The 26,343-nt window shown below is 40.7% G+C and overlaps 1 protein-coding gene across 1 annotated transcript in view; it reads right to left on the bottom strand.

Annotated features, from left to right (window-relative positions):
- The window catches only part of foxp1b (forkhead box P1b), a 154,552-nt gene that overhangs the window by 65,248 nt on the left and 62,961 nt on the right, over window positions 1–26,343 (bottom strand). Inside the window, exon 6 of the mRNA XM_042405728.1 lies at window positions 15,852–16,021. Coding sequence (XP_042261662.1) covers window positions 15,852–16,010 — 159 coding nt within the window. The 5' untranslated portion in view covers window positions 16,011–16,021. The remainder of the gene's footprint in view (window positions 1–15,851; window positions 16,022–26,343) is intronic.

Here is a 26,343-nt window from a genome sequence, read left to right as displayed (position 1 = left end):
CAGATCAGCGCTATTTCTGAAATACACACAGCTGCTGCAGACTTTTTCCACCTCTTCATTTGCATAATTTGTGTATTTACAAGCCTAACCATTCCAAACAGCCAACAGTATGTTAATGTTATGGATGTATGATTTTTAAACAGTAAATAAAGCAAAATAACTTTGTAGGCATAACAACTCTGGTGGGAGGTAAAGTCTTTGCTCTTCTTCCAGGATATGACATCATTCCACATAGTACAGGCTGCCAAGTATAATTGCTTTGCTGGTAAATCTAAGAGACACAGATTTCCTCCCTCCCTGTTTGAAGCAAGTTTCAAGTATTTGATTCTTTATTCACATGACTAATTAATTACATCTAAAAAAAAAAAAAAAGAAAAAAAAAAGCTAAAAGACAAAAACACATCAAAATGGATGATAAAAACGATTTGCCTCTACAAAATCAATTAGGACTGGGGGTCAGTGGGTCATTCATTTACTGGTTCAGCATAATTACCTGTTTTTCTTCCCCTCATTTACTCCTTTATTCATCTGGGACACCGATGTCCCCGCAAACCAAAAGAACACACTTTTTGTGATTATTCAAATTAAACATCGATTCCTGAGAGAAAATGTCTGTAAAACTACGATGCGCCAAAGCTAATGTGCTCCAAAAACAAACTCCCCTGAAGCCAAATGAGGGAATTCTATTAGATGTCAGCCTACATACTGTAAATTTCAATTTGACTTGCCCAATCAGGTTATAAATAAAAAAATAAAAAATACAGAATCAAATTAGAAATCACAATTTGATCTTCTGGAATATGAATTATGATGAAGTAATGCTCAACTGCGTACCTATGCTTCCATCTGATATGAGTGCTTGGCAAGAGGATAAGTTACAGCAGTACTGTTGCCCTGTGGCTACAAATCACTGCTGGTGTTTCTTTGACTGTCTATCAAAGAGACTGCATCCACTCCTGTCTGTCCTGTCTGCTATGATTCATAGTGGTAGATGGGGGAGGTGAGATGGAGAGAAGGAGGATCATGGCTGACTGTAGATGTTCTTTCCTTCTTTTGAAGAAAGCTGTAAAGACCTTTATAAACTGAGTTGCTCCTATATAAAGTAAAAGGTGCTGGTCTTTTAATAGACAGACGCATTTATCATGTTTAACACATAAAAGCAGACTCAGTTAGTCCGCCTGCAGAATATCACATTAACACTTTGTAAACATCCACCCATAAAGATAATTATTTTGATTGCGAGACTCTTGTGAGGCTTTTCTTCCCCTCCTCAACATCTGGTTAAAATATGGGGCAAGCACTGGCTTCCTGGCTCCCGCTCAGGTGGTTAAAATAGACTGCACACATGCACACATACACATAGAGTGGTGGGTAACTTTAATTTTTTCCCCCTCTAGTTTACTTCTTTTTTTTTTTTTTTCACTCGGTGGCGAGTCAGCGAAAAGGCAATAGCTGTGGCTCCCCACATCGCACCTGCCAGGAAGCGATCCTTTTCTCTTCAGCCAGAGAGGCTGCTGGGATATGCCAGGACATGCAGCTGTGGCGTGAGCTTTAAGCTCAATGCTCCTACAGGCAGGGCATGGGGAGGTACAGAGGCGCACATGTCAGTTTTTCATTCATGAGTTATACAGCCAGCAAAGACTTGGAATCACCTGCAGTTGTGATCCAAAGCAAATATGTTTAAGGCCAAAATGCTTGATTTAAGGAAGAATCGTCACTTAGTTTAAATGGCAAAAAGGAATCATTTCAGAACCATTTTCTCACATCCACTAACATTGGTTTTGGGGCACTGCCTTATGCTCTTTGTTGTGTAGTACAGTGGTTCTCAAACTTTTTCCACATCTAGGACCCCTAAACTGACACAAATTAGATCACGAACCCCCATTTGGTAAGATTCTGTTCCAGGGTCCCTCACCTGATAAGATTTTTGCTTTTACATATTTTATTACAGAACTGGTATGAAACCCATGAGCAAATTAGTCAAACATTCTGTCAATGTGTTACTTACAGATGGAATTATTTATAGTGAAAATAATTTTTGCTGGGGACCCCCTGGAATCACTTCAAGGACTCCTGGGGGTCCCTGGACCCCACTTTGAGAACCACTGGTGTAGTGGACCAGATGGAAGAGAGCCTCAAGAGTGGAGCAGAGCACAGGAGACTGTGATAATTGACCAAGATGCTGCTACCACTGAGTCCCTCTGTCCCCTCACCTCCAAATCCCAGTGGCCACGTTTTCAATTTAACACGGGACTTGACCAGATTTCACTCATTGCAGTGCTAAGGCACATCTTTGACACTTTTACATTAGAAGCCCAGCTTTCTGCTGATTAAAAACCTTCCCTCTGCCTCTCTCCCGCTGTATGGCGAGAGGTAATGTGAGATGGGTGTCTATTTCCTGTCCCTCCTCTACTTCCAAATCAACCACAAATAACTCACAGCCTCCTGCGCCTATCTTGATTTCACTCCTGAAGATAAGGACACCATTTATTGTTTTCATTGAGCTTGAGTGCTAAGACAGAGAGCTCCAAATTACTCTCAGATCGAGATAAATACACCTCAAATCGCTAATTCAATCCGTCTTCGGTGCTGGTGATGTTTTGAAGTTAGGGAAATATCAAAAGATCACACTGTGAAACCGGAGTCTGGCTGCACAGTACTGGCAAGAGACCTCATCAAATTGAGAGGAAAAGCTAACTGTAACTTGAGTCTGAATTCCCTTTGGAGAAGCAGAGAGCTAGTACAATATGTCTATGTATTAAATATGGAATGTGTTTTTATTTGCATCCTTCGTAGCTATGAAGCAAAATGGACTGAATGTGTGTCACAGTCTGGGCTCTTAGACATTCATGACACCAAGGGGAGCATGCAATGAATTCGCAGGATGCATCAGTGTGGTGGAGTGCAGTGTTGCCCCGGGTATTGGTGGATGGTAGTGAGGGGTTGAGGAGTGGAGAGTATTTACTGATGTGGTTATCTTGTCCTGTGACAGGCAGGATCACTCAATCAGCCAGCGATGGCTGGGCTCAGGCAAGCATTACACGCACATCCCCATACTTCTGGGGAGGAAGCGTCAGCCAAGCCAAATCTGATCAACAAATGCAGTTCCCCAGTGCCACAGCTATCTGAGATGAAGATGATATTATGTGGAAGTGAGCAAAGTGATGGAGACAGCACAGGGGGAAAGAGAGAAAGACAGAAAGAGAGAGAAAAGGAGACAGAGCGAGACCTGAAGGTGGGACCTCCTTTAAGGCTCGGCTTCTTAAAGGAGAAGTGTATCTCTACTGGAAAGCAAGGAGATAACAAGCTGATATATTTTAATAAGAACCATGTGCCTCGCAACACTCCCTTTACCAGATCAAAGAAGCAAGCATTTATATGCTGGAGACAGTCTCACATTAATTATCAAAAACTTGAATTAAAAAATAAAAACTTGTCTGTCCAGTAGAGTTACATACCAATTAAAAACACAATCCTGGCAGAGTCCAACTGACATTTCTAATGATTCCTTCTAAAAATTACTGACATGTACATGTTATTAAAAGGTTAGAGAAATTTGCATTTAGCAATGAGGAAAAGTAAATATAGTGTTGAGTGTGCAGATAAGAGCTCAGTAATTAGGAGTAGGCATTGCAGTGGTGGAAAACATTTGAAGAATAAACCTGGACTAGTTTGCTTCTTTCCCTGTTGCCCTACAGATATTTTACATTATTCAATCCAAAATACCATCTTTCTGATTCTAACTTTTCTTTTGCATGTTAATGTTTAATAAGAGCCCTTGGCTATCTATGGGCACAATTATTAGATATCCGCAGAGAGAAATTGAAAAATTAATCATACTCTCAATTTTGTACTTCTCTGATCCATTGGAAATGGCTCTAAGAGCTGTGGCTTCTCCCCTGTCACTGGCTCCATCTAAACACAATCAATCTGTTGCCAGAGACGGGTTGCTTGTGCAAGGAAGACAATTGCATCAATACAGTAATTAACTGATTATTCATATGTTGGCACTTGTCCTGATGCACCACAACACTGATAAGCCTGTTGCAAATGGTGATGATTACAGAGATGTTTCTCTCCGGCCTGACATAGGAATATATGTGTCTAATTACCAAAAATATTACACCAAGTGGCACAGTGGGGATTCATCTGACAGGACGTTGTGTGAAATAGGTGCAGACAGTGGAGAAATGTCTCTCTCTCTTGGCCCTGAGCACATACTGCTAGACGGCGTATTACCACGCTAACACACTCGCTGAATTACATATAGTGACATAATAGGATGCACATCCACTGACAACAGTTGCAAATACAAAATTGCTTACACCAGGTGTCTTGTGCAGTTATACATCCATACAACTAAATTATCCATGCGTGGGCCCTGTAGGTTTTCAATAATCCTTGTTTTGGCCCCTGCCATTACTCTATGCAGTCTATGCTAATATAATGTACTGAGTATAAAATATGCTAATTTGCAGACAAAACTGCATTAACTTCTAGTTGACAGAGGGATTTATTCACACACTATCAAGTTTTCTGAGTGGCAATTTTAGTTTTTGACAGGCACGTACATAATCAGGTTTTATGTAGAATAATGGTAACTAAAATTTCAGTATTGCTTAAATACTGTTGTAAAAGATTGAATTTGATGTTCAGTACTTTCAGTAAAGGTGTTCTATCCAATCCAACCACACCGTTACAGGGTGCACACATGTGGATCGAAATATTTACAAGTTGAATAATATGCAACTTTTTTTGTTTAGAGTAATTCCTGACAGCACTGCCATTGATATGGCATTTAGCATTTAGGGTGAGGAGGGTAACAAGGCTCTCCTTAAAGCCAATTCATCCAGCTTGTCCTGTAGTGTGCAACTGTTATTAGTTAAAAAATATTATTTACTAATGAGACAAATTAATAATTAAAGCATAAATGAAGCTGTACTCTTCACATATGTGAGGACTGATCCTTGCAAAAATCAACATAGATAAGTTATCTTCCTAAATGTGATGTATAATAGTGCAAAATGTGTCTGAATTTTGAAAATATTGATGTTTATGACATGCAGTATATAAAACGCTTATACAGTAGCATTTGACAAGCTAATGTGCCCAAATGAATTTAGGACTGTAGATATGTAAATCATTTACAAAACTGTGTGTCATAACAGCAATGACGTCATTTAAGCAAAAGTTCCACCTACGTTGTTTTAGAACACGGACAGGCAATCTGCAAGCACTAAATGAATATACACTGAGTGCAGAATTAGCACTTGATACTGATAGCACCGATAACTGATAACTCACTACTGATTAATATGAACTATGTAGGCAGTCTATTTTTTGACATTGGACAGTAGCAGTAAAATCAAAGTCAAGTAGCTGACTAATACAGCAGTAACATCAAACAGTTGACCGTGTCCTGGACTAAATCCCAGTCCACCTAAACTGGTTGATAAATTGTTGCCAGAAGTGAAATGTATAACTAACACATTGAAACACATGTTGCTGCTGTGCTGTCCAAGTCAAGCTCATGTTTAGTTTTGTTTCCCAGTGTATCAAAGTATATTACATTAAACTTAGCGTTGCCATCTGAGAGACATTACTCGTATTTCGTATGTCTGTGATGGATCTTGTGTGCTCTCCATCAGCCTCCCAGTACACTCTTATTGGACTTACTCAATTTCCCCTTCCATGCTTCAAACCCGACCCCCCAGCCCAACCCATCCCACCCACAGACATATACGCAGAGCCCCCGGACAGAATGCCCTCCTCCCTAAACAACTCTTTCTTTAACATCTGCCCAGAAGCAGCACTGCTGCCTTTTGTCCACTCACTGTCTCCTAAGGCATGTCATCCAGCTCTAATCAAGCAGAAAATGGTCATAAATATTTCTTTCTGCTAGATTTCACATTCACATTTCACGCAGGGACATGATATTTTCCCCCTACCTCCAGGGAGTACCTAATGCAAAAAACAGTTACTTATATTCAAGGCTCATGTTCCTTCAGTCAAATGCAGAACATATTCCCCCATTTGCAGGGAAAAAAAACAAGAAAAAGAGGGGGAGCAAAGGAGAAGAGAGGAGGGGGTAGACATAAAGGACTGTCTTATTTTCTGTGCCATTTGCCGGCTAGTACTTTCACAGCCATCCCATTACATCATGTCAAAGATTGTAAACAAGCAAATAACAACAGCGCATCAGAGACCACAGTGAGGGAGCGGCACACATTGTCCTGCTCTGGAGGTCTCTCTGCCGCCAGCTGAGGAGGAAAAAAACATTTGTTTTTATTGTCCATTTAAATAATATATATATATATCTTTGTACAGAGAAAAAGGTTGCAGGAGGATTTATATGAACCATTGTCTCTGGCCTGGCTAAGTATTTATGGCACATGTCATTCACAGGATGCAGAGGTGCCATCACTATTATTTATGACGAGACATCCCATCATGGCATATCATTCTCTAAATGGTATACAGCTATTCACCAGTGAATACCGACCTGTGCCATTTTTCTCTCAAATAGAGGCCATGTCACTGCTGAACGTGCAAGGGAGTGGTTATTAATCACTGATACATACTTTGATGGGTGAATACATGTCAAACAATCAAATTTACTCTAAGAGACCTATACATGGTGTAGCTGTCCATGCATATTTACTTCAATGAAGGCTCATTTGATCATCAGCATCGGTAATTTATCATATTCCACCTTGTATGCCAAAAACAGAGCTGTCATTTTTTTTCTGTGTCATAGAAAAAAGGGACCTACACTGTACACTTGTGTTTGTTTTACACATAACTGAAATTCTAACAGTACTTGAACTCTGTTACATTAGATTTAATTCAGTATTAAAAGATTTTGTTATTAATGTGTGTTTTTCAACCTTAGTGTCCTATAACATTGGCCTGATCCAATTATTGCCAATTACTTCACTGCAAAGGTGCATATCTCATAATTTGCTTTCCAATACAATTCAGAAGGGCCAAAGGAAACTAAACAAACACAGGATCTGTCAAGACCCATGATACACGTTACATCTATAGCTCATTTTCAGCTCAATACAGCAAAATGGTACAGAACAATCTGGTGAAAATATAGAATTTAACAGTTATACTGTATCTTGATGTCTTAAGTCTTGTGAATACTGTTCCTTTTGAGAGAAGGAAATAATACTTAATTGCCCACCCATGTCAAAAATTGTCTTTGGTCTCTCTGTCAGCTCATTAAAGCTCAGTTTCATTTGTTCCAAGCAGATTATTGTTTTAGTCAAATTTCTTTTCCTTAACGTAAACATATTTGTGTTCATTTTCAATATCTGCAGGCTCTGTGCTAACAAATGGCAGCAGGTGGCAAACAGGCATTTTGCTACCATCACCTGGCTCTCCTCAGAACCTCAGCACTTCCCCCCTCTGTCACCCAGCCTGGCCAGGGTTTGCAGGCTGACGCCAAGGATGAACACTGATGTCTATTACCCACATTGTGCCAAGAGATTATGAATAAGATATAAAAGCCAGGCTCACTACAGGATTTTCACATTAGCCTGGCTGTGTAGGTGATGCCCTCTATGCATACATGTATACAAGCAAGTGCACATGCTTGCATGTGTCATAAATGCACATGCACACACATTTACCCAAACACGCACGCATGCGTGTTGGGGTAAATTCCAGACTATGGGTTGGGCACACAGGCAACTCCACCTTTGTAGCTGTTCAGATGTGCACCCAAAAGATGCCTTAATCTGCAACAAGGATTAGGGCTTATTGAAACAAATAAGTGTTTTAAGAGGAGACAGTCCCGGTTTCAATTTCAATAGCTCATTTAACCCTTATCTGCCCAAATCCTTAGGGTCCATTCTATGTTAATTGGATCTACATTGCACTAGCATTGGGGGTGTTAACAAGCACAGCCTATGAATATTAATTACCCTGAAGTTTTCTGCACAGGAAAGACTTCACTGATACATATTAATTCTATGAAGTTTTTAAAGTAGTGCTCTCATTAAAAATGAATAGGCCCTGTGCTTGAATGTTTTCCCAAGAGGAATTGTGCATCCTTAAGTCTATCCCTAATAAATTGGGTCAAACTGGCTATCCTTAAAGAATAGCTTCTTCCTAAAATGGCATTATTATTCAACTAATTGTAAACATTCCAATGGGGTGAAGAAAGGGTTTTGTTGAAACAGTGTTTTGACAATGGCTATTAAAGCCAGTCATGTCTGAGCGTGTACTTTCCCAACAACTGTCTCCTGAGGCCCTGTTAAAACGGTTACTTATTTACAACACTAAACACACAAGTTGTTCAGCTAAACAGCGCAAAATTACTCACTGTATGCCCATGTGTGTGTGCATAAGTGAGGATTTGTGTGTGTGTCTTGATGTGGAGCATTCAGGAGCAGTTGTTGGCACTACTTTAAATAAAACATTGAGGATGCATTAGTCCTCCGGCTAGCCGAGGCCTCTCTCTAAGCCATTTAATACTGAACTGACGCAGACGTGTTTCCCTGTCTGCCTCCAGCCAGCTGCTTGAGACACCTGCTCAAAGTTTAGAGTTGCCCACTTCAGCACAAACCGTGGTCATCAAAGACCATCCGGGCGCCACACAATGAGAGCCACTTCACTCCTCCTAATGATACCAGCATACACTCGCATCATTCACATGGGAAGCATTTGTACACACGTCCTTCAGAGGTTTCCACATGCACGCATTCTCCAGAGGGATATATGGTATATGTAGTCTTATACAACTGAGGATGTAGAATCACTACACGCACACACACACACGAAACCAGGTTAAGATGAATGCTTTATATGCTCTGCAACGGTTTAATTATTTTAAAAATCCGGTTAAAACGCAGTTGGTCAGTAGTCAGATTTTTCCACTACTGCCAACCATATTTCTGAACCACCGCTTGAATATTTCACATATATTTGACTTAATATGTTATATATAGAATCTGCTCAGTGGTGTGATGCTGGGGCTTTAAGAGGTTTGTTTGTTTAGTTGGAGCGTTTGGATTGATGGTTCAGTGAGTGGACAGGCTCTGTAGTCAGTCAGCATGTTTTTTCACACTGTGCCCATATGTTTGAATTTTTTTTTTCTTTTTGCAAATAGCCTACTGCTAGCTGTCCTGGGTCAATGCCATGTAAATATGTACTTTGAACCCTTATGAAACCTGGTTATGGATTGGCCTAATGATCAGAAATCCAGATCTACAAGTGTCATTTACCCGTATTTAATTTTGTCAAATGAATTTGCTGCAGAAAATTGTAATCTGATTGACAGTTTCAGTGCAGCAGTGCAGGAATTACTGTTAGCTTTGGTTAATAAGTAGCATTTATGAGCTGTGATAAAATATTTGTTCAGAGAAAAAGAGAAAAATTCAGAGACAATAAATTCATAAAACTGTTTTAGGATGTAGTGAAACAGTACAGAGATCAGGAGGGGACAGCTCTGTGTCTGTCCTTACTAGACATTGGCTCGAATGCACATTTTTTTGTTTTCCAATCAAAAAAGGAGGAAAATATTGAAGAGTTTCCCTTATTGGTTTGACGTTTCAGTATTTGTTGAAATCCTTACAAACAACTATTAGATTACCAACAACATGAAAATGCAAATGCGGATCACAGTCAACATTTTATATAACCTGAGTTTTCAGATTTATCTCCTTTGTTGTGGTCATACTCTTAAAGGACCAGTGTTTAGAATTTAGTGGCCTCTAGTGGTAAGGTTGCAGATTACAACCAACTGAATACCCCTCCCCTTCCAAGAGTGTAGGAGAACCTACAGTGGTCGCAAAACCGAGAAAAATACGAAAGGCCCTCTCGAGAAGCAGTGTTTGGTTTGTCTGTTCTGGGCTTCTGTAGAAACATGGCGGTGCAACATGGCGGGCTTCATGGAAGAGGACCCGCTTCCTATGTAGATATAAAGGGCTCATTCTAAGGTAACGAAAACACAATGATTCTTATTTTCAGGTGATTATACACTAATAAAAACATACTTATGGATATTATGTTCCATTTCTGCCACATCCCTTCTGCTAGATGCCACTAAATTCTACACACTGCACCTTTAATTCTTTAACCTGACAACGGAGACTAGTTTGCTTGTTTATGTCATGTATTAGAATTGATCTTAATTTGTTATATTTGTTTTTATTTTCTATTAATAATTACACTGTCTTGACGTAATCAAGCAAAGTCCATCAAAGATTCCCAAAATAGTGTTAGTGTAAATGTAATTATTTTCCGAAAATCAACTGCTGACAATGTCTCCATCAAACACATTTGATATTATGTGTGAGTAAATAAAGTAAGATTTTAATTCCTAACAGCAATGACTATCATGTTACTGTGAAAAGTCTGTAATCCTCACATCTCCGAAACGCACACTTTCTGTTTCTCTTCTTTTGTGCTGAGATGAGACAGGAGCAACAATGAGAGATGATTGAGTGAGCATGAGTGTGTGTGTGTGTGTTCCCATGTGTGTCCATTCTGATTACCACAATGTCAAACAACTCCTGGGATCCCCTCCTGTTGCCCATATAAGCAGGGTGTGTAAAAAGGATGTCGGCCCAAGCAACAGTCAACTATTTTAAACTATGGGTTGGGCACACATGCAACCTGTGCTTCATCTCTTCCCAGTCGGAGAGCGGTAGACTCAACAAAATGGATGAGTTCATAGGTTGGCTGTCTTGGAAGGCATCCATAAGACAAAGGAGAGGTGCTGGGTGGTTTACCTCCCAAAAACTTCACTAACAAAACCTGGGTGACGAAAGGATTTGAAAAGTTGCATCTAGACTAAACAGATTTTTCTTCTGATAAAAAAAAAAAAAAAAATGCACGCAACTGTGTAAAGAAAAGAATACAATTCACGTGAGAGAAGCTTAAACCTGAGTAAAAAACAGTCATGATATTTTCAGTGACACGAGCTGTGTTTTTTTTTCCCTTTAATAATTATTTCCCTCTTTTTTCGACATAGCAGCACATCACTGTTCAATTTTCACCTCCATCTGTGTGATTATTAATCAGATCACACATCAATTGCCAGAACCAGCAAAGAAATTCAGCCTGTAATAAAACTGTCATGTGCTGTGGTATAAAGACAGATGTTGCCAGTTGTGTGATAACATAATTAAACTGTTCTGTGAGGGATTCCATAAAATTATTCAAATTGGACGAGCACTATCATTTTACCAATAAAGCAATTTAGGGCAATATGCAGTGTCATAACACTGTCTGTCTCCGCCAGATTTTCCAATAAGTTGGAGCCTGTGCTTGGCCTCCTGTGACAATATGAACAGTATACATAAAGATACTTGAGAGCTCCTAGAGATGGAGGAGTATGCACAGCAAGACCCTGGGGACTCACATCCTTTCAGTGAACTGTTATGTAGATGCAAACTTGTGTGTTTGCATGTACACATGCTGTATGTGTGCATGAGTTAGATGAGACGTCTCAGAACGGAAGCACACATTCAGTAGGATAATGCACTACAGCTATTGGTCAGAAAGCACCTAGAGCAAAGAAGCCTTTATCATACATGTCAAATATTCAGCGCTGCTTTGCACAGATACAGTATTCTGCAGTAGAGCAAATACAGAGATACCAGCAGGAATTTAAATCAAAAGTGCGGTGATAAGGCTGCTTCTTGTGAAACACCATAACAGTGTATGTATTTCAATCCAGGCATACCACTCTCTCCCTCTTCCCCTCAGCTCTGCAGCAGAGTACATGTGATTTGCGAGATCTGAGGCAGCAAATACTCTCTGGCCTCATCTCTGAAGTGACACTGTTAACTCTCTCCATCTGACCATTAGCCCATGATGTGGACTTGATGCCAGAAACCAGCAGGCCCTGCACTGCCAGGCCTGGCCTATGGACCTCTATTCTGTCTGAGCGTGAACGTGTTTGTATGTGTACTGTACGTCTGTGTGTGTCTGCGTGTGTGTACCTATCAGAGTGTACTCTGATAGCAAGGCTTATCATCTGGCACTTCCCCCTGAAGCTTGGCAGGACAGAGCTCAGTGACAGTGGCTAAGACGTGCATTTCCACCTTCTCAAGCATCCACAAGGGACCATGTAAGCCTTGCATTATGCAAACAGGAAACCTGTGCCCGCTCAGCTCTTTCTGTGGCCACTGTTATGCGTGTCACTCTCTCCTCTCTGTACACGCAACATTATGGACACCTCAACCACGCAGGGAGAGAAAAAGGGTAAAAAAAAAAACAACCCATAATTGGCTGGGCTTATCTTTAGATATGTAACGACGCTTAAAGGCACTTGTTTGACAAAGCAAGCTGCATGGATATGTGTGCAATAAAAGAAAAGCAATTATTCATCCCGGTATTATTTTTCCTTTTATGATACTGTTAGGGTATACTTGTACAGTATCACTGAGAGGAAAAGACAAGCTGATATTTTAGAAATTGCTCTAACTTGATTTAAAGGGCTCTTCTAAAAGACAGGATATTAATATTTAATGATCTACAGTTGTATCAGTTGAACCAAATTTCGAGCAGAGGAATTGCTTGCATGGTTAAACATGTGAGATGTTATAAACGCATTGCTGAAATTGACCATACATCACAGGAAATATGTGTGGGGAGTTGAATGTCCTGAAGACAGCAGCTTCGAAGCTGACACAAATTCCCTAACGTCATTATGGTTACTGCATGTTTACTTGAATACCACAGCTAGATGTAGGCCTTCTCACAACACAACTTCCTGTTGCAAAAAAACATTTAAATCACAAATCACAAAACAGGTTATTGCACAAGCACTCTCATACTATTGCTTTTGTTTTTATTTTATCTCCTATAGTATCTTTACTTCCTCATGAGGATAGTGTTAAAACCACAACTTCTGCAACACAAACAAATAGCACAGAGACAAACATGTTCAGATTCGGGGGCAAGCACAAACAGTATCTGTTATGAAAAAAGATAAGCATAAAGATACTGAACACCACCAACAGGCAACAACCAACAAGAGGCAAAACAATTTTTTGTTACAGCACACCCAAACGTCTAAGCGTTACAACACAAGATATCACGTTTAGTTCCTCAAAAAGTTAAATCTGCTTAATTTCCACAGCATCTTTGAAAGAAAGAGAAGTCTTTCTTCCCCTCCTCACTTCTTAACAAACAGTATTTGACTTACTAATAGAGATGCTTAAATCAAGCTTATGGTCCACTTCCCCCAAATCTGACTAGTCTACAAGATGAATTCCCCTGTCAGAATCAAGATGATCAAACAGATTACAATTATTTCATCCCCCATCTTTATTAATGAGGACTGTCTTTCATAGTTATGTTCCCTAATAAGAATAAATGATATGCCACTGCCAGGTTTGTTGTTCCTGCTCACTCAGGGGACTCTCAGACATTTGCACTTTAAGTCTGAGAAGATTTTAGATTGATTTTTGCATCACCTAAAGGGGTAATAGCATCTTGGATGTTTTGTGAAGAACAAAGAATGCAAAAAAAAAAAAAAAAAAACCCTCAGTGTGTCAGTTAGCCGTGTATTAGCACAAACCGCAAATAAAACTTAAAAGAAAGACTGTGAAATGCCACAAAAGTAAAAAGTTATCAAGTAATTGAGCGAAGATCGTAATGCCCTGGGGACAATTAACATGGTTCATGGTGCATGAGTGAAAATCCTGGGTTAGTCTAATGGGAAAATAAAAAGAGTGCCTGTCTGCCTTCCCAGTAACACTACCCTGGTAAGTAGCCTATCAAAGCCCAGTGTCAGGAGCTGAGAGTGAGACATCTCGTCCTTCGTCCCCAGCCATGCGCCATTTATCACACACAACAATTAATACGCCTCCCTCTTTTCAACTCTAACCGCAGGCCACAGAAATTAACCACTGGATTTGTTCAAAAGGCATAAAGCAAAAAGTGCTGGGTATTTACCATTGTGGAAAGCAGAGGGCAGAAAATGCGGCTGTAATAAACTGAATTGGGAAAAAGAGAGTTGCTCTTTTTTCCTTCCTTTAAATGCCAGGGCAGATCCTGGAGAGTAATACTTCTTTCTGGATGACTAGAAAACAGGGACCATGGTTGGACGACTGGCTCTATTCTAGCAGGGAGGCTTTATTTCCATCCCTTCTTGGTGTCAAGTGCACATCCATGACACTTTTTTCTCTCTCCCTCTCCCCTGCCTCACATTCATCAAAGTTGTAACCCTGTTGTCTTTGCAGAGCGAATCAGAATGTGCCCCTGGCAAAGAATGAAGGAAAAGTCAACAGGAATTAAGTTTCAGTGCAACTGTTTACTCAACTGTGGCCTGCAGTTATTGAAATTTTATCCATGGTTTTGTGTGACTACTGCAGTAATGAATTCAGTATGGCTGTGATTTTCTCACTGACGACATGCTCATTTTGAGCTGGAAAAATGGGTGGGAGGTGGGGTCTGAGACTGGGGTCTGGAGCTGGGGGAGTGGGGATAAAGAGCAAATCTGGAGAGGCCTAAAGGCCTAACACTGAGACTGAGGAGCAGGATGCACGCTGACACACCCTTTCTAGTTAATGATACGCCAACACTTTTTCACATTTTTTCCGATACTGTCCTGATTAATACTCTAAAAAATGTGGTGAACTAATACATCTTGTTCCAAGGCGCACACCATGTACCTCTAATACCATCACATGTGGACTGTATGTTTGCCCCTTTCCCGTTTACTTTCCTAAATGTATCTACAACAGATGTAAAGGAAGAAAATAATAAGATATATCTAATCATAATGTAAATGGAACCAGTTATGAGGTCAGATGTCTACGTAAGTGATATATAAATAGGAGTACTTTTTTGTATCATGATAAGACTTGTGTGTACAACGTATTATCACAGGATTAAACTGTGTGTAACATCAAGTGAGATGTCAATTAATGCCTTTTCAAAATGTTATTTTTATAAATAAAAATATTACTTATCATGGTTCATACCTCACGTTGTCAAAATGAGATATGAATGACTTTGCTAGTTAAAATCAGTTTTGACAAAAGATTTGTGTTTCAGTGTCACAACATAATATTATCACAATGTCATGATGATTCTGCTGAAAGATGATAAATGATAATACTGAATTATTGCTCATCTCTATATGTTGGTGTTATATTTTCCATGTTCCATGCTGCAGCATTGTTGCTCTCCCTGTACAAATGCTGATGGATGTGCTGTGACAACAGACGGCGGCACAGAGCCTGTGCATCATCACCAAACAGCTCCTGACAACAACCCTAGTCGTCCTGTCGGATAGACCAAGATAGCAGAAGACACACTGATCTTTTCAATGTTGTTTCCTTAAACACACTGTCGTGTGCCACACATAACACTGACACCAACAGAAAGAGCTTGTCTGTTTGCCTCAAGTCGGAGATGGTGAAAATGTTTTGGGCTTCACCAAATGCCGGCGTGCATCTCTGCACCTCATTGGTTAACATGGCAGAGTGTGGCATTAGTTGTGAGTGTGAGGTGTGTTTACAATGAGCCAGGGGAAAATGCTGTCATCCTATTGGATGTCATGGTTTCTTAACTGTCTACAAAATCCTGTGGCACCTACACACTTAAAATATGTCAGAACACCATGATAAATATTTTACCAAAATGCAGATGCTGCATGCTACGATAAACACAACCAAACACAATCACACAGAGAGAGCACTTCCCCTTCTTTAAATATTCAAAATGCGCCTCAATATACATAAATAATAATAATAATGTGTTTATGTACTAGATGTACTTTGAGGTGGAATTAAATATTAAGTGGCACTCTAAGAGGGGATTTGGGCCTGCTCTTGACATGGATTAATAAAGTGAAGACAGGTGTGAAAGGGGGACTGGTCTACCTGGTGCTGCTGGAGATGCAGGAGGTCAGCTGCAGTCACCTCCACTGATGGCGTGGCGCTGTTGGGTCGTCCTTCCCTGGACCCGCCCTCCACACTTGCACCTCCATTTTGATTGGCTGGTCCGTTGCTTGTCGCCTCCGTCCCAGATTCTTGCATCATGACTTAAAAACCTGAGAGAAGACACAGAAAGAGAGAAAACAGGGACAGAGAGAGTGAGAGAGACAGGGCGAAACAGCTGTTAAAACACACAGCAATGAGGTCGCATTTCAACTCTGGGCCAAACTATAAACATCTGTCATATCCTTCCCACACAATTTCACTTTTATTGCAGGTTTCCCTATTGGTTTGTGCTTCCTTGTGTCTTGTTTGTTTGCTTGTAGCATATGCAATGAGGCAAACACACACGCTCTCACAGACTGCTTTTCCACAGAGTAATGAACTACTCCTTTGTTTTGTCTTTTCCGGTGCAGATCCTTTGCAGATGACATGTCCATACTGGGCTGGAGAAAAGGGAATGGGACTCAGGTTTTGTTCTACATTATGGGGTATATGCAAGGGTGCGGTGGAGGGGTTGGGGTCCAGCACACAACGGAGAGGAACCCAACCTGAGTTGAGTGAGAGCAGAGGAGCCCAAGAAAACACTGGACCTCCAAAACAAAACACTTTCTATGGAAATGGATATATTTACTTGCATGGCTCCCAGAAGAACCACGGCTGAATGGCTTTTTAATGGGAAACAGGGCGACTGTGTGAGGCCTGCCAAAGGATCTCCATGAGAAACATCCAATCTGAGGCCGAGCGAAAACAGTCAAATCCTTCAGGGGTGCTCAATTAACACCAAAATACGGGTCTGAATATAAATAAACCCCTTTGAGTTGTTGGAAAAAATGTTGTCTTTCATAACTTAAATTAACTCAAAAGAATAACATACAATTACTGGCAGTATGTATCACTGTATGCTTTTTGTTTTATGTAAAAATATGACAATAGCAATCAGTATAAAATATGAAGACAAAGCTACAGTATTTGCTTACATTTTACGTCCTCTGTTCTGCGTTTGGATACACAAAAGCCAGACAGACATGTCCCCCCCCCCCCCCCCCCCCCCTCTGTCTCTCTGGGGATGAGTGCCAGTGACACTGGTGCATATCTGTGCCTGTATTCCTCAAATCAGTGGAATGATTTACAGCTATTGTGCGCTGGTCGCAGGCCTCACTGGCGCAGCGCGTCTAGCCTCCCAATTCCAGAGCGGTTAATGAAGCTGACCAAGTCAGGCAGAAGCGAATTAACTTGCCTGATTAATTATTTATATGAAGCAGAATAAATGCCTTTAAAACACAGGGCCTCATCATGAAAGAAGGTGAAAATGGAACTAAATGCAGATTTATGGTGTTGCATTTAAGGCGTGTAATAGGAGGGCCAACGAGAGTTAATATGTGCTCAACTGCATGGGCACAGCGTCTCTAGAGATGCAGATCTAAACAAGATGCAGACACATACCCAGACACCACAGGGACACACACTCTGACAGATCTCTGACAGACAGGAAATTGAAGTTGACAACTTGTCACATAAGAATATTTACAGAGCATAGGTGAGATAATAATCTAGACACTGGATTATTAAAAAATAAACAGCACTATAACCAGCACTGTTCTTTTAAATTGTGGTTTTCAGGGATTGTCTCAGCTCAGCATCATCAGTAGCAGTTGTGGGCTATAGGGAGCTAAAACAGAACCAGAACTAGAATCAAACCAAAAGTGCACTATAGTTTACATCTCCTCTCCTGTAGAAGCCCTCCTTGCAAGAAGCATATCCGAGTGAGTCATCTGACACTGTGGCCTGTGCCGGTTCAGTTGTGTGTCACAACGCCCCCACACTCAGGGGCCTGTCTGAGCAGCTTGGGCCCGGCCTACAGGCCCTGTTCTCTGGGCTGGGGCTAGAGCCGGCCCCCCTCTCCCTCCAGACAGATGTTGACCCGGCTCACCCCTCCAGTCTGGCAAGGCCTCCCTCCATAATGGGATTTTCTAAACAAGGAGTGAGCAAGAGGAACACTGTGGGATGGGATGCAGCCAGCCACAACTCCATCTACAGGCCCTTGCTCGCACCAGCTCTCCTTCAGAAACACCAATTAGAAACACACATTCTCGGGCGAAATTAAATGCCATTTGAAATAAACCATGTGCTGACGTTATTCACCCCCACTTTTTTTTTCAAATAAAAGACATTTTTCCACATGCAGAGAAAAAAAAAAGGAAGGCCTGCTTTCTTTTTTTCCAAAGCTACATAAAAGGGGGGAAAGTAATGGCTATTATACATGCACTGTCATTCCATGCAAAATTTTCATAATTATAACAGAAAGGCGTAAATTTCCAAATGCATGGCATCTCCAAAAGTAATCAAGAGAATGAGCCGCGGGGCTATTTTAATGTATGCAAAACTAGTGACCCACAATAAAGGAGAGAAAGGCTACAATGAATGCAAAGTAATGCGCGCATGCTTGGAACCGGCACTGATGAGGGGATGGCTAAAATTAACACCCAATTAATTTTCGAATTGACAAACAAATGAAACCCATAAATCTACTTTCTCATTAATTTCACCACAGAATAATTCAAAGCTGCAATATCATGAGCGAAAAAACTGGAGGAAAAAAGAAAATGGAAAATGGGCATTATCCATCATAAATATCAAGCAGATAGGAAAGAGCCTTATTAGAGAGTTGTGCTGATAACAATGTTAATCTGCGAAGCACTGAGGCAGGGACACCATCATCGGCTGGGGCCCGGGCAACTCGGCCACGTGACTTGGCCCTGCATTTGTTGATCTATCTATTTATTTTCACTTTGCTCAGGGGATAGCCTTGTCTGTGATGACTCAAAAAGCTGCAAGTTTTTCCATCCATTCCATTTATATAACACGCACATATTCAGCTGTAATTATGGGTCAAGTGTCCTGCTAAAAGGGGTGTAGTTACTGGGGTTAAGAACATATGTGTTCATGCTCCGAACACAAACATTTCAATATAAAACAATACACAAAGGGAGTCAAGAGAGAGAGAAAAAAAAACCCTGCTTATTATTAATGGAGCATGTCAGCTTTTTTTTTTTTTTTTTGAGTTGGAAAAAGTAAAGAATCAAAATAATGGAAATTCCAGGAGATCAAAACAAGACAACAACAATTTGTACAAAAAGAACTGGCTGTGCTGTTGATTATTAGATGCCTGTCTGTTCTTTGGGGGAGTTGCTTGCAAAACAAAACAAGTGTTTGGAACAAACACTGGATAATAAAAAAGGTCAGAGTTTCTGTTTGTTTACAGTTTGTTTTGTTTTCCCTGCCTCAAATATGGGGAGTACAGTACAAACAAGAGTCACATGTGTCTCCCACCTGACCAGACAGGTTGAAGGTTAAGAACAGCCGGCGGCCAGAGCTCATCAACCCTGCCGCTCCTCCTCTTCCCCCTTCACTGGAAATCTAATGCCTGTCCCCCTGTCATGGTTGCCTGGAATTCAACAGCTCAAACAAGTCAGCAGTCGATTCAAGGTAGGGTCGGCCCGCGCAGCTGTGCTTTGACCCTTCTCCATGTTCTGTTTTTCTTTAATGCTCATGACAGTAAAGCCTCAGCGGCCACCTGCTTCGATTCGCCAAGTTCTCACACAGCCTTTGTTTACACAAGCACACAACAAAAGCACAACATTTCTTGTGTGAGAGATAAAGACACACAAAGGAGGAGACAATGGGGAGAGGTTCACTTTAGAGCTGTTTAGGTTCGGCTTGGTTGCTAGACTAGACAACACATCAGCCTGTACCAAAGGTACAACAACAGAATGCTTCTCAAGGTTTTTATAGTCTTGTGTTTTGCTGTATTTTGGCTCATAGGATTCTGGGGAAAACTCAAAAGACAAACACAAGCTGTATGTTAAATAATCCATTATCACAGCCCTCATCACTGATAACAAACTACTCTGAGAAATTTCTTGGATACATCCATTGGACAACAGACAGAGAAATTAGGCTGAATCCCAAAAACCTTTACAAACTAATCCCACATCCTCCCACAGATAATCTGCAAAAGAGGCCCTTTGCAAACCAGAGCCACCTCAATCAAGAAAACTCAACCAATCTGGGCTCACTCGCTGCTCTGACTGCAACTTTCTGGCCACTCTCTGCTGAGAGAATCATCTGTAGAGATGACATTCTGCCAAAGGAGACTTCACAGTCAGACCAAACAACCATGTAATCTTGTCAGCCACTTCAACCAAGTCACAGATAAGCAAAGCATATCTCCAGACTACTGTGACAATATAGTACAGACACACACCCTCCCCTGCAAGTAATACCTACTGCCTTCATTGCAAACCCCACATCCGTGCACCACGCCAGACACAGAAGTTCTTCCCAGACCTTGGGGTATAAGCAGACCACTCACGCTGGCAAACAAAGCAGCTGTTTGTTTAATAAGTGATTGCTGCCATGGCTACAGTAAACAGGGGGAGCGGGGGTTTGTGTTTATGAACAAACACATCTCCTTGCAGGAGCCATTTAATATTAACCAGGTGGAATGATCAGCCGATTTCCTAGGTGACACTTGGGGTAGGCATAGTGTAAACAGGCTCTGGTGGGGAAGGAGAGGGGGCCAAGCTTTAGGGAATCAAGGTCGATGCAAATGCAGCTTTGGCTAGAATAAACAGCGAGGCAGAAGTCAAGATAAACAAAAAGTCACTCTTCTGACATTTGAAGACGCATTAAGCTGGTGTGTTGCAGCTGCTAGCAAGCCACCGTGAATGTGAACAAGACGGGCGGGTGGGCAGCTGACGAGGTGGTCTCCTATGGAAACACACCATTGTCAAGCAAAGCAACCGAGTGTTTCTTCCAGAGCCAACAAACATTGGTTCTTCACAACACCACAGCGAGGAACTTGTAAAAACATGTTAAACATTTACCTTGTTCAATTATTCAGTAACTGGGTTCGTGGAAATAACAAAGGATGTCTGAGGGCTCCAGGAGCTGGAACTCACAACATCAGGATATGTCGTGAAAAAAAAAAAACACACACACACACACACACACACAAAAAAAAAGAAAAGGAATTGAATGGACAAAGATTTTATCTATTGTACACTCCTTTGATTACTTTATTACTACATGGCTTAAACATTAAGATCATGATGTAACTAGATCAAACATTTTGTTGTCCAAAAAACCAGTATTACAAAAGACAAGCTAGATAATGTAGTGTGGGGACTTTCAAGCTGCACATCACGTTGATCATGAATTTTTCATACATACAACAACCTGCCATCTGCTGAGCTACAGCCATCCAATGAGGCTTCCCTACCCAGAATCCATAGTTTTCTGTCTCCACTCCCTCTCAAAGCAACTTTCCCGACTGATTTTTTTTTTTTTTAGTCGCCAAAAACAGTTACCCCCATGTAGGATAGGCGTAAAATATGAGGAAGGGTGCCAAACACTTATTTATAACACATTGGGATGAGTATGATAGGATTCTGAAGCATGAAATCTAGATCTAAACCTATTACTACACTATCACCAGAGGAGAGGGGCTCGACATACAAGCAGTGGTGAGTATGATGATTCATATGAATAGCAACCTATTATCACGCTACAAGCTCAGATAAATTAACAATAAGAAGGGTACTAGAAGGCAGACTCCAGTGGAGAAGCTGAGTAGATCCATAATTTCAGAAAATACACAAACCAGTTAGTCTCCTTTGCATGGAGCCATCTGAGAAGCACCTCAGAGTAAAGGCCTGCTGTGCACAGACAATGACGGAATGTGCCAAAGTAAGGCAGGCCATGGTATTTTTAGTACAACTAGGGCCGATAGAGACTAAGTAAATAGAGAAGTCTAATGAGTTTAAATCTGGTTGTACATGAATGGAATAGTAATTCTGGGATGTGGAGCCTCTTTTAGGAGTGGCTCGCCACACATTTTCTTAGCGACTCTCCTTCATTTGACTTTGATAATCTCCCTCACATGTGGCTCATGCCCATTAACACTACAGCAAGAGGACAGACACCAGGAGACGAGGGGCCTCCTTTTCTGACCACAAGCCCAATGCACAGGAAAAAGCAGGCATTGCTTCCCTCAAGCTCATCTTACCAATTAGACCTGTCAAACACGTATACCCAAAGAAAAACACAACTCCAATCTATCAGCATCCTATGGGATCTGCAAAAGCACTTATTGTTTTAACATTACTTAAAGTGTGTCATATATTTTTAATCATTTTTACTCGAATTCATGTAAGGGCTGTTCCCATGGGCATGGGAATGCAAACTTGTGGAAAGGAAATGTGTCAGATGCATTTTCCTGGGAAAACCAAGGTTAGCCTTAACGAACTTGTCTAATTAATATTGCGTGCCTACGCAAAGAGAGGACAATATTATTAGAACTGCTGTCTTTTGGGGGGATGTCAACTCACCAGAGTGCACACTTCCTCTGTGAGCTGACAACATGTAGCCTAATCATTTTTGGGAAAAGCTTTACAGTTCTGTTAAATCATCGGGACAGACCTGCGGTAAACCACAGCTCTGCACACAAAGTAAGCCACTAATTACTGTTGAGTAAGTCATCAAGCGTGGTAGATACATTTATTATGATTCCATTCTCAGTACCAAGTACGATAACTGGAAGGAACTGTAGGGTCTGGTCTAACCCCTGCTATTTAAATGTTTCTCCACAGATAAAAACACACAGCAGGTGTAGGTCTCCCACCTCTTTGGTTCAGAGTTACTCACAGACATTAAGTAAAGCTATTGATTTTACAGACACAATCATTAACCTTTACACACAAATAATGGCATGGAAATGTAATGTCTATTTCACTCCTATAGTATCACACCCAACAACTGGCAGTGTTCAGTGATTGCTTAACATTTACTGAGCTTAGGCATCTGTAACACAATGGTAATTTTCTATTGGGCATCTGATTGACTGTCCTTGGTAAGGGAGTGGTCTTACCCCTGGGCTGACCCCTCCTACAGCTTCTGAAGTAGCAATTCTTCCTCGACATGGTACCGGGGTCGTTTAAGCCTAAGAAGCATGTTATTATTTTAAAAGCCCCGGCTTCCCAGGGAGAGGATAGAGAGGGTTAAAAAGGAAGGGAGTTTGTGCCTTCCATTAAGCAGTTAAACTGAAGATAAAGGGCGAAGGGCTAAATACCAAAAGACCTTACATGAATTTCTGCGTTTTAATGGAATCAGGTTTTAACAACTCTTTTTTTGTTAAATACAGCCCATGTCAGGAGGATGCGTCCCACTCATAAAGCAGCACAATGACAATGTACAGTGGCACTAATACAAGGACATAGTTCATCATGACATTTTCTGCAATTCCCAACTGATTAGGGTCATTATGTTGGAGGCCTGATTTATGTTGTCATTTCCTCTCACCGATCCTGCATCAATGAATCTTAATGAATTGGTAAATAAGGGTGAAGATTACACTGTGTGACACTGCAACATTTCTCACCCTCAACGGCCGAGATTTATGTAGCCAATTAGAGACTAACAGAGAAAATTGGCTGGCAGAAAAATAATATTCTTTATGGTACAAAATGGCGGAGCATTCTCAGTGAAGGGCAATTGTATTGTCAGTGTTAAAAGTCCATAAACCGCCACCCTAACCCACCTTCAAAACGCAAGGGGAAGTCGGACTCTTGTTTGCGAGCGGGGCAAGTTGAGACCATTGTGAGGCTGTATGTTCACAGAGCTGTTGAGCCCTGTGGTGAGCCAAAGTCCTTAACATTCACCATGGCCCATCTCACATGTTTGATCAGCATAAATACACCCCTGTATGACAAACATGTTTACCTTCTCACTGCAAACATCAGACAATCAGACACCATGAGGTGCTGCTTCTCTAATGAAGACACAGGAGCTTTTATCAAGGCCAGGCATGTCCCTCTGTCAGAAATATGCCTCTTTTATATAGACATCAAAAAACATTTGTACAAAGAAAAGTAGACAAATTATTTGCTCTAAACATACAATGAGGAAATATTTTTCAATTAGTTTTTTTTGTGTGTGTGTGTGTGAGGGGAAAAAATCTTAGTTAAAAAACACATCCAAATGCCCTTCATCTTTTTTTCAAAGCAGGAATATCAAAATACAATCACCTCTTTGAAGATATCTCTGATCAACTGATAGCAGAAGACATATACAATATGATTAGGGGCTTTTTAACTATTCCCTGCTACATCATTATTACAACCATGATAGTTTTTATTTCTCAGATGTAGATTAAGGCATGTTGAAGATGATTATGGTGAGGGACAAAACTGTTTTTGTGTATCACTACAAAGCATGAAAAGCTTGCCTGCTTATTAATACCAACTTCTTAAAAGAGCACTTAGAGTTATAATGAGAGCCTTTATGTATTACATATTGTGACTAGATTTAGTGTGAGGAAGCGCCTCTCCACATCAAACAAGCTGGCCTGCTATTAGGCACAGGAGCTGAGGGATGCTGTGTGAAAAGGAGTGGAAAATTAAAGCTGAAGCAAAGCAGGAAAGGGCTTAATTTACTGGCATGTACAGTATGCAAATGAGATTACTCTCAGCTTAACTGCATCATTTATGTCCATAATAACAGCATCATCATTACAGGGCTCAAATTAAATTACACTGTAATTAGCATATCAAAGTGATTGGTTAAAGTTTAAAACAAATACCCAATTTTGTTAATGAACATCTGTAATCACCATGTAGACTCTCAGTGAAAACATCCAAAACAAATATGTGTTTTGGAGAAGGGGAGGAATATCCCTCCCAAATGACATGTCTGTCTGTCTATGTGTGTGCGTGTGCATGTGTGTGTGGATATGTGTGTGTAGTTTGGTAGGATGGGGGTGTTTTACCTGGAGAGCTCCACACACTCAGGATATATTTCCCAAACTCCAGGAGATCAAAGATCCAATTTCCCACACTTGCCACTTCAGGAGCTCATCAATAAAATACTAATCACTTCACGGCTGATTCTGAGAATGGAGCCGCAGCCAAAGGCTTAGGGAGACTTCCATATCACAAAAAAACACCTCGGCTCAGGCTGTCTTGATTGTTGTTGAATGTGCACACGCTCCAGCACAGACACACATATAATTTGCAGTCAGGTTTATCCAATAGGTGTCCTGCCTTCTCCCTGATAAACACGCTGAGTTTTAACATCTAGCACTATAGCTCAGCGAGCACTTCCTCAGACCTCTGCCAGAAATCACATACACCTTATTTCATGTGCATATGAATGAAAGTCAAACCTTTTGATCTGGCACTTTTACCGTCCACACATTATTGATATCATTTATAATTAATGATGGATTACAAAACATAAAAGGTGAATTTTTTTTTTTTTTTTACTTCTGCAAAATGTCCATTCCATCATCACCAAGCCCCACAAATAGCTTTGTTTTCCACCATTCTGCTTTTATCACCAACAGTATTACTCTGTTTTCCCTCTTTACTGCTAACTCAATAGAAAAAGAAAAAGGCAGTAGCTAGTGGTATACATTATCAGAAATGTACTCTTCAAATTTTAAAGAAGTGGCATCTTATTTTATTCATTAAGAAATCCATTAAAAGGCCTTATTCCTTGCAAGTATGTAAAAGATGTGCCTTTCAAGGTAGAGCTAGGGCAAATCCACTCCATCAGCTAATGACGGCACTCATTACACAGAGAAGCTGGCTAATGAAGGCGCGGTGGCCGGCCGATCCCCTCACCCAGCATAAAGCCCTATGAAATGCTAATATCTCACTTCTAATTAAAGGATACAAAGTCCAAATGCACCTTCACGGCTAGTAGCCGGCAACATAAATTTTATTTTTCAACACTACACTACACCCAGAGATGTGCCTGAGCAACATTCCATTAATTCATATTTAATACCCCCACTAGTCCTGCGTTTGCCTTGCTATCTGCCTCTCCTCTCCTTCTCTCCCCTCTCAGCTTTATATTGTGAGAAGGTACATCATTATGCTTTCTAAGAGTACTTTTTTCTTTTTTGCTTTTTGTTGGTGCGCATATTACTTTAAAGTGCTTCCAGAAATAAACACATATGCACACAACAGCCTTTATGCGTGTGTCACAGGGGGAAAGGTCAGAGGAAGAAAGAGAAAAAAAAAGGAAAATGTACCAGTATTGGCCCTGCTGCACCTGTATACATTTACAGTGTTTACACATCTTTGGTTGTAAATATGTTTACAAGAAAACCTGCTGCCCTTCTCAGAAACTGACCTTGAAGCCAGTAAACAACCCTTTCACAAAGTTCATTAACGTCAAAGAGGGTACAGTCTTTCCCCTCAGATGGAAAAAAACAAAAGGTCACTGCCATTAGCTTATCAACAAGGTATAACTGCAATGAAGTAGTGAACAAATACTAAAGAAATAATAAACAGTATGTTTGTTTTAGCTATGGATAAAACTAGATGTATAACATAATAACTGAATTTTATCATTATCATTACAACATCATGTG

This window comes from Thunnus maccoyii, chromosome 3, assembly GCF_910596095.1.
Source record: "Thunnus maccoyii chromosome 3, fThuMac1.1, whole genome shotgun sequence".
Taxonomy (NCBI): domain Eukaryota; kingdom Metazoa; phylum Chordata; class Actinopteri; order Scombriformes; family Scombridae; genus Thunnus; species Thunnus maccoyii.
Note: the sequence above shows the minus strand (reverse complement) of the source record. Positions and strands in the feature narration are given on the sequence as shown.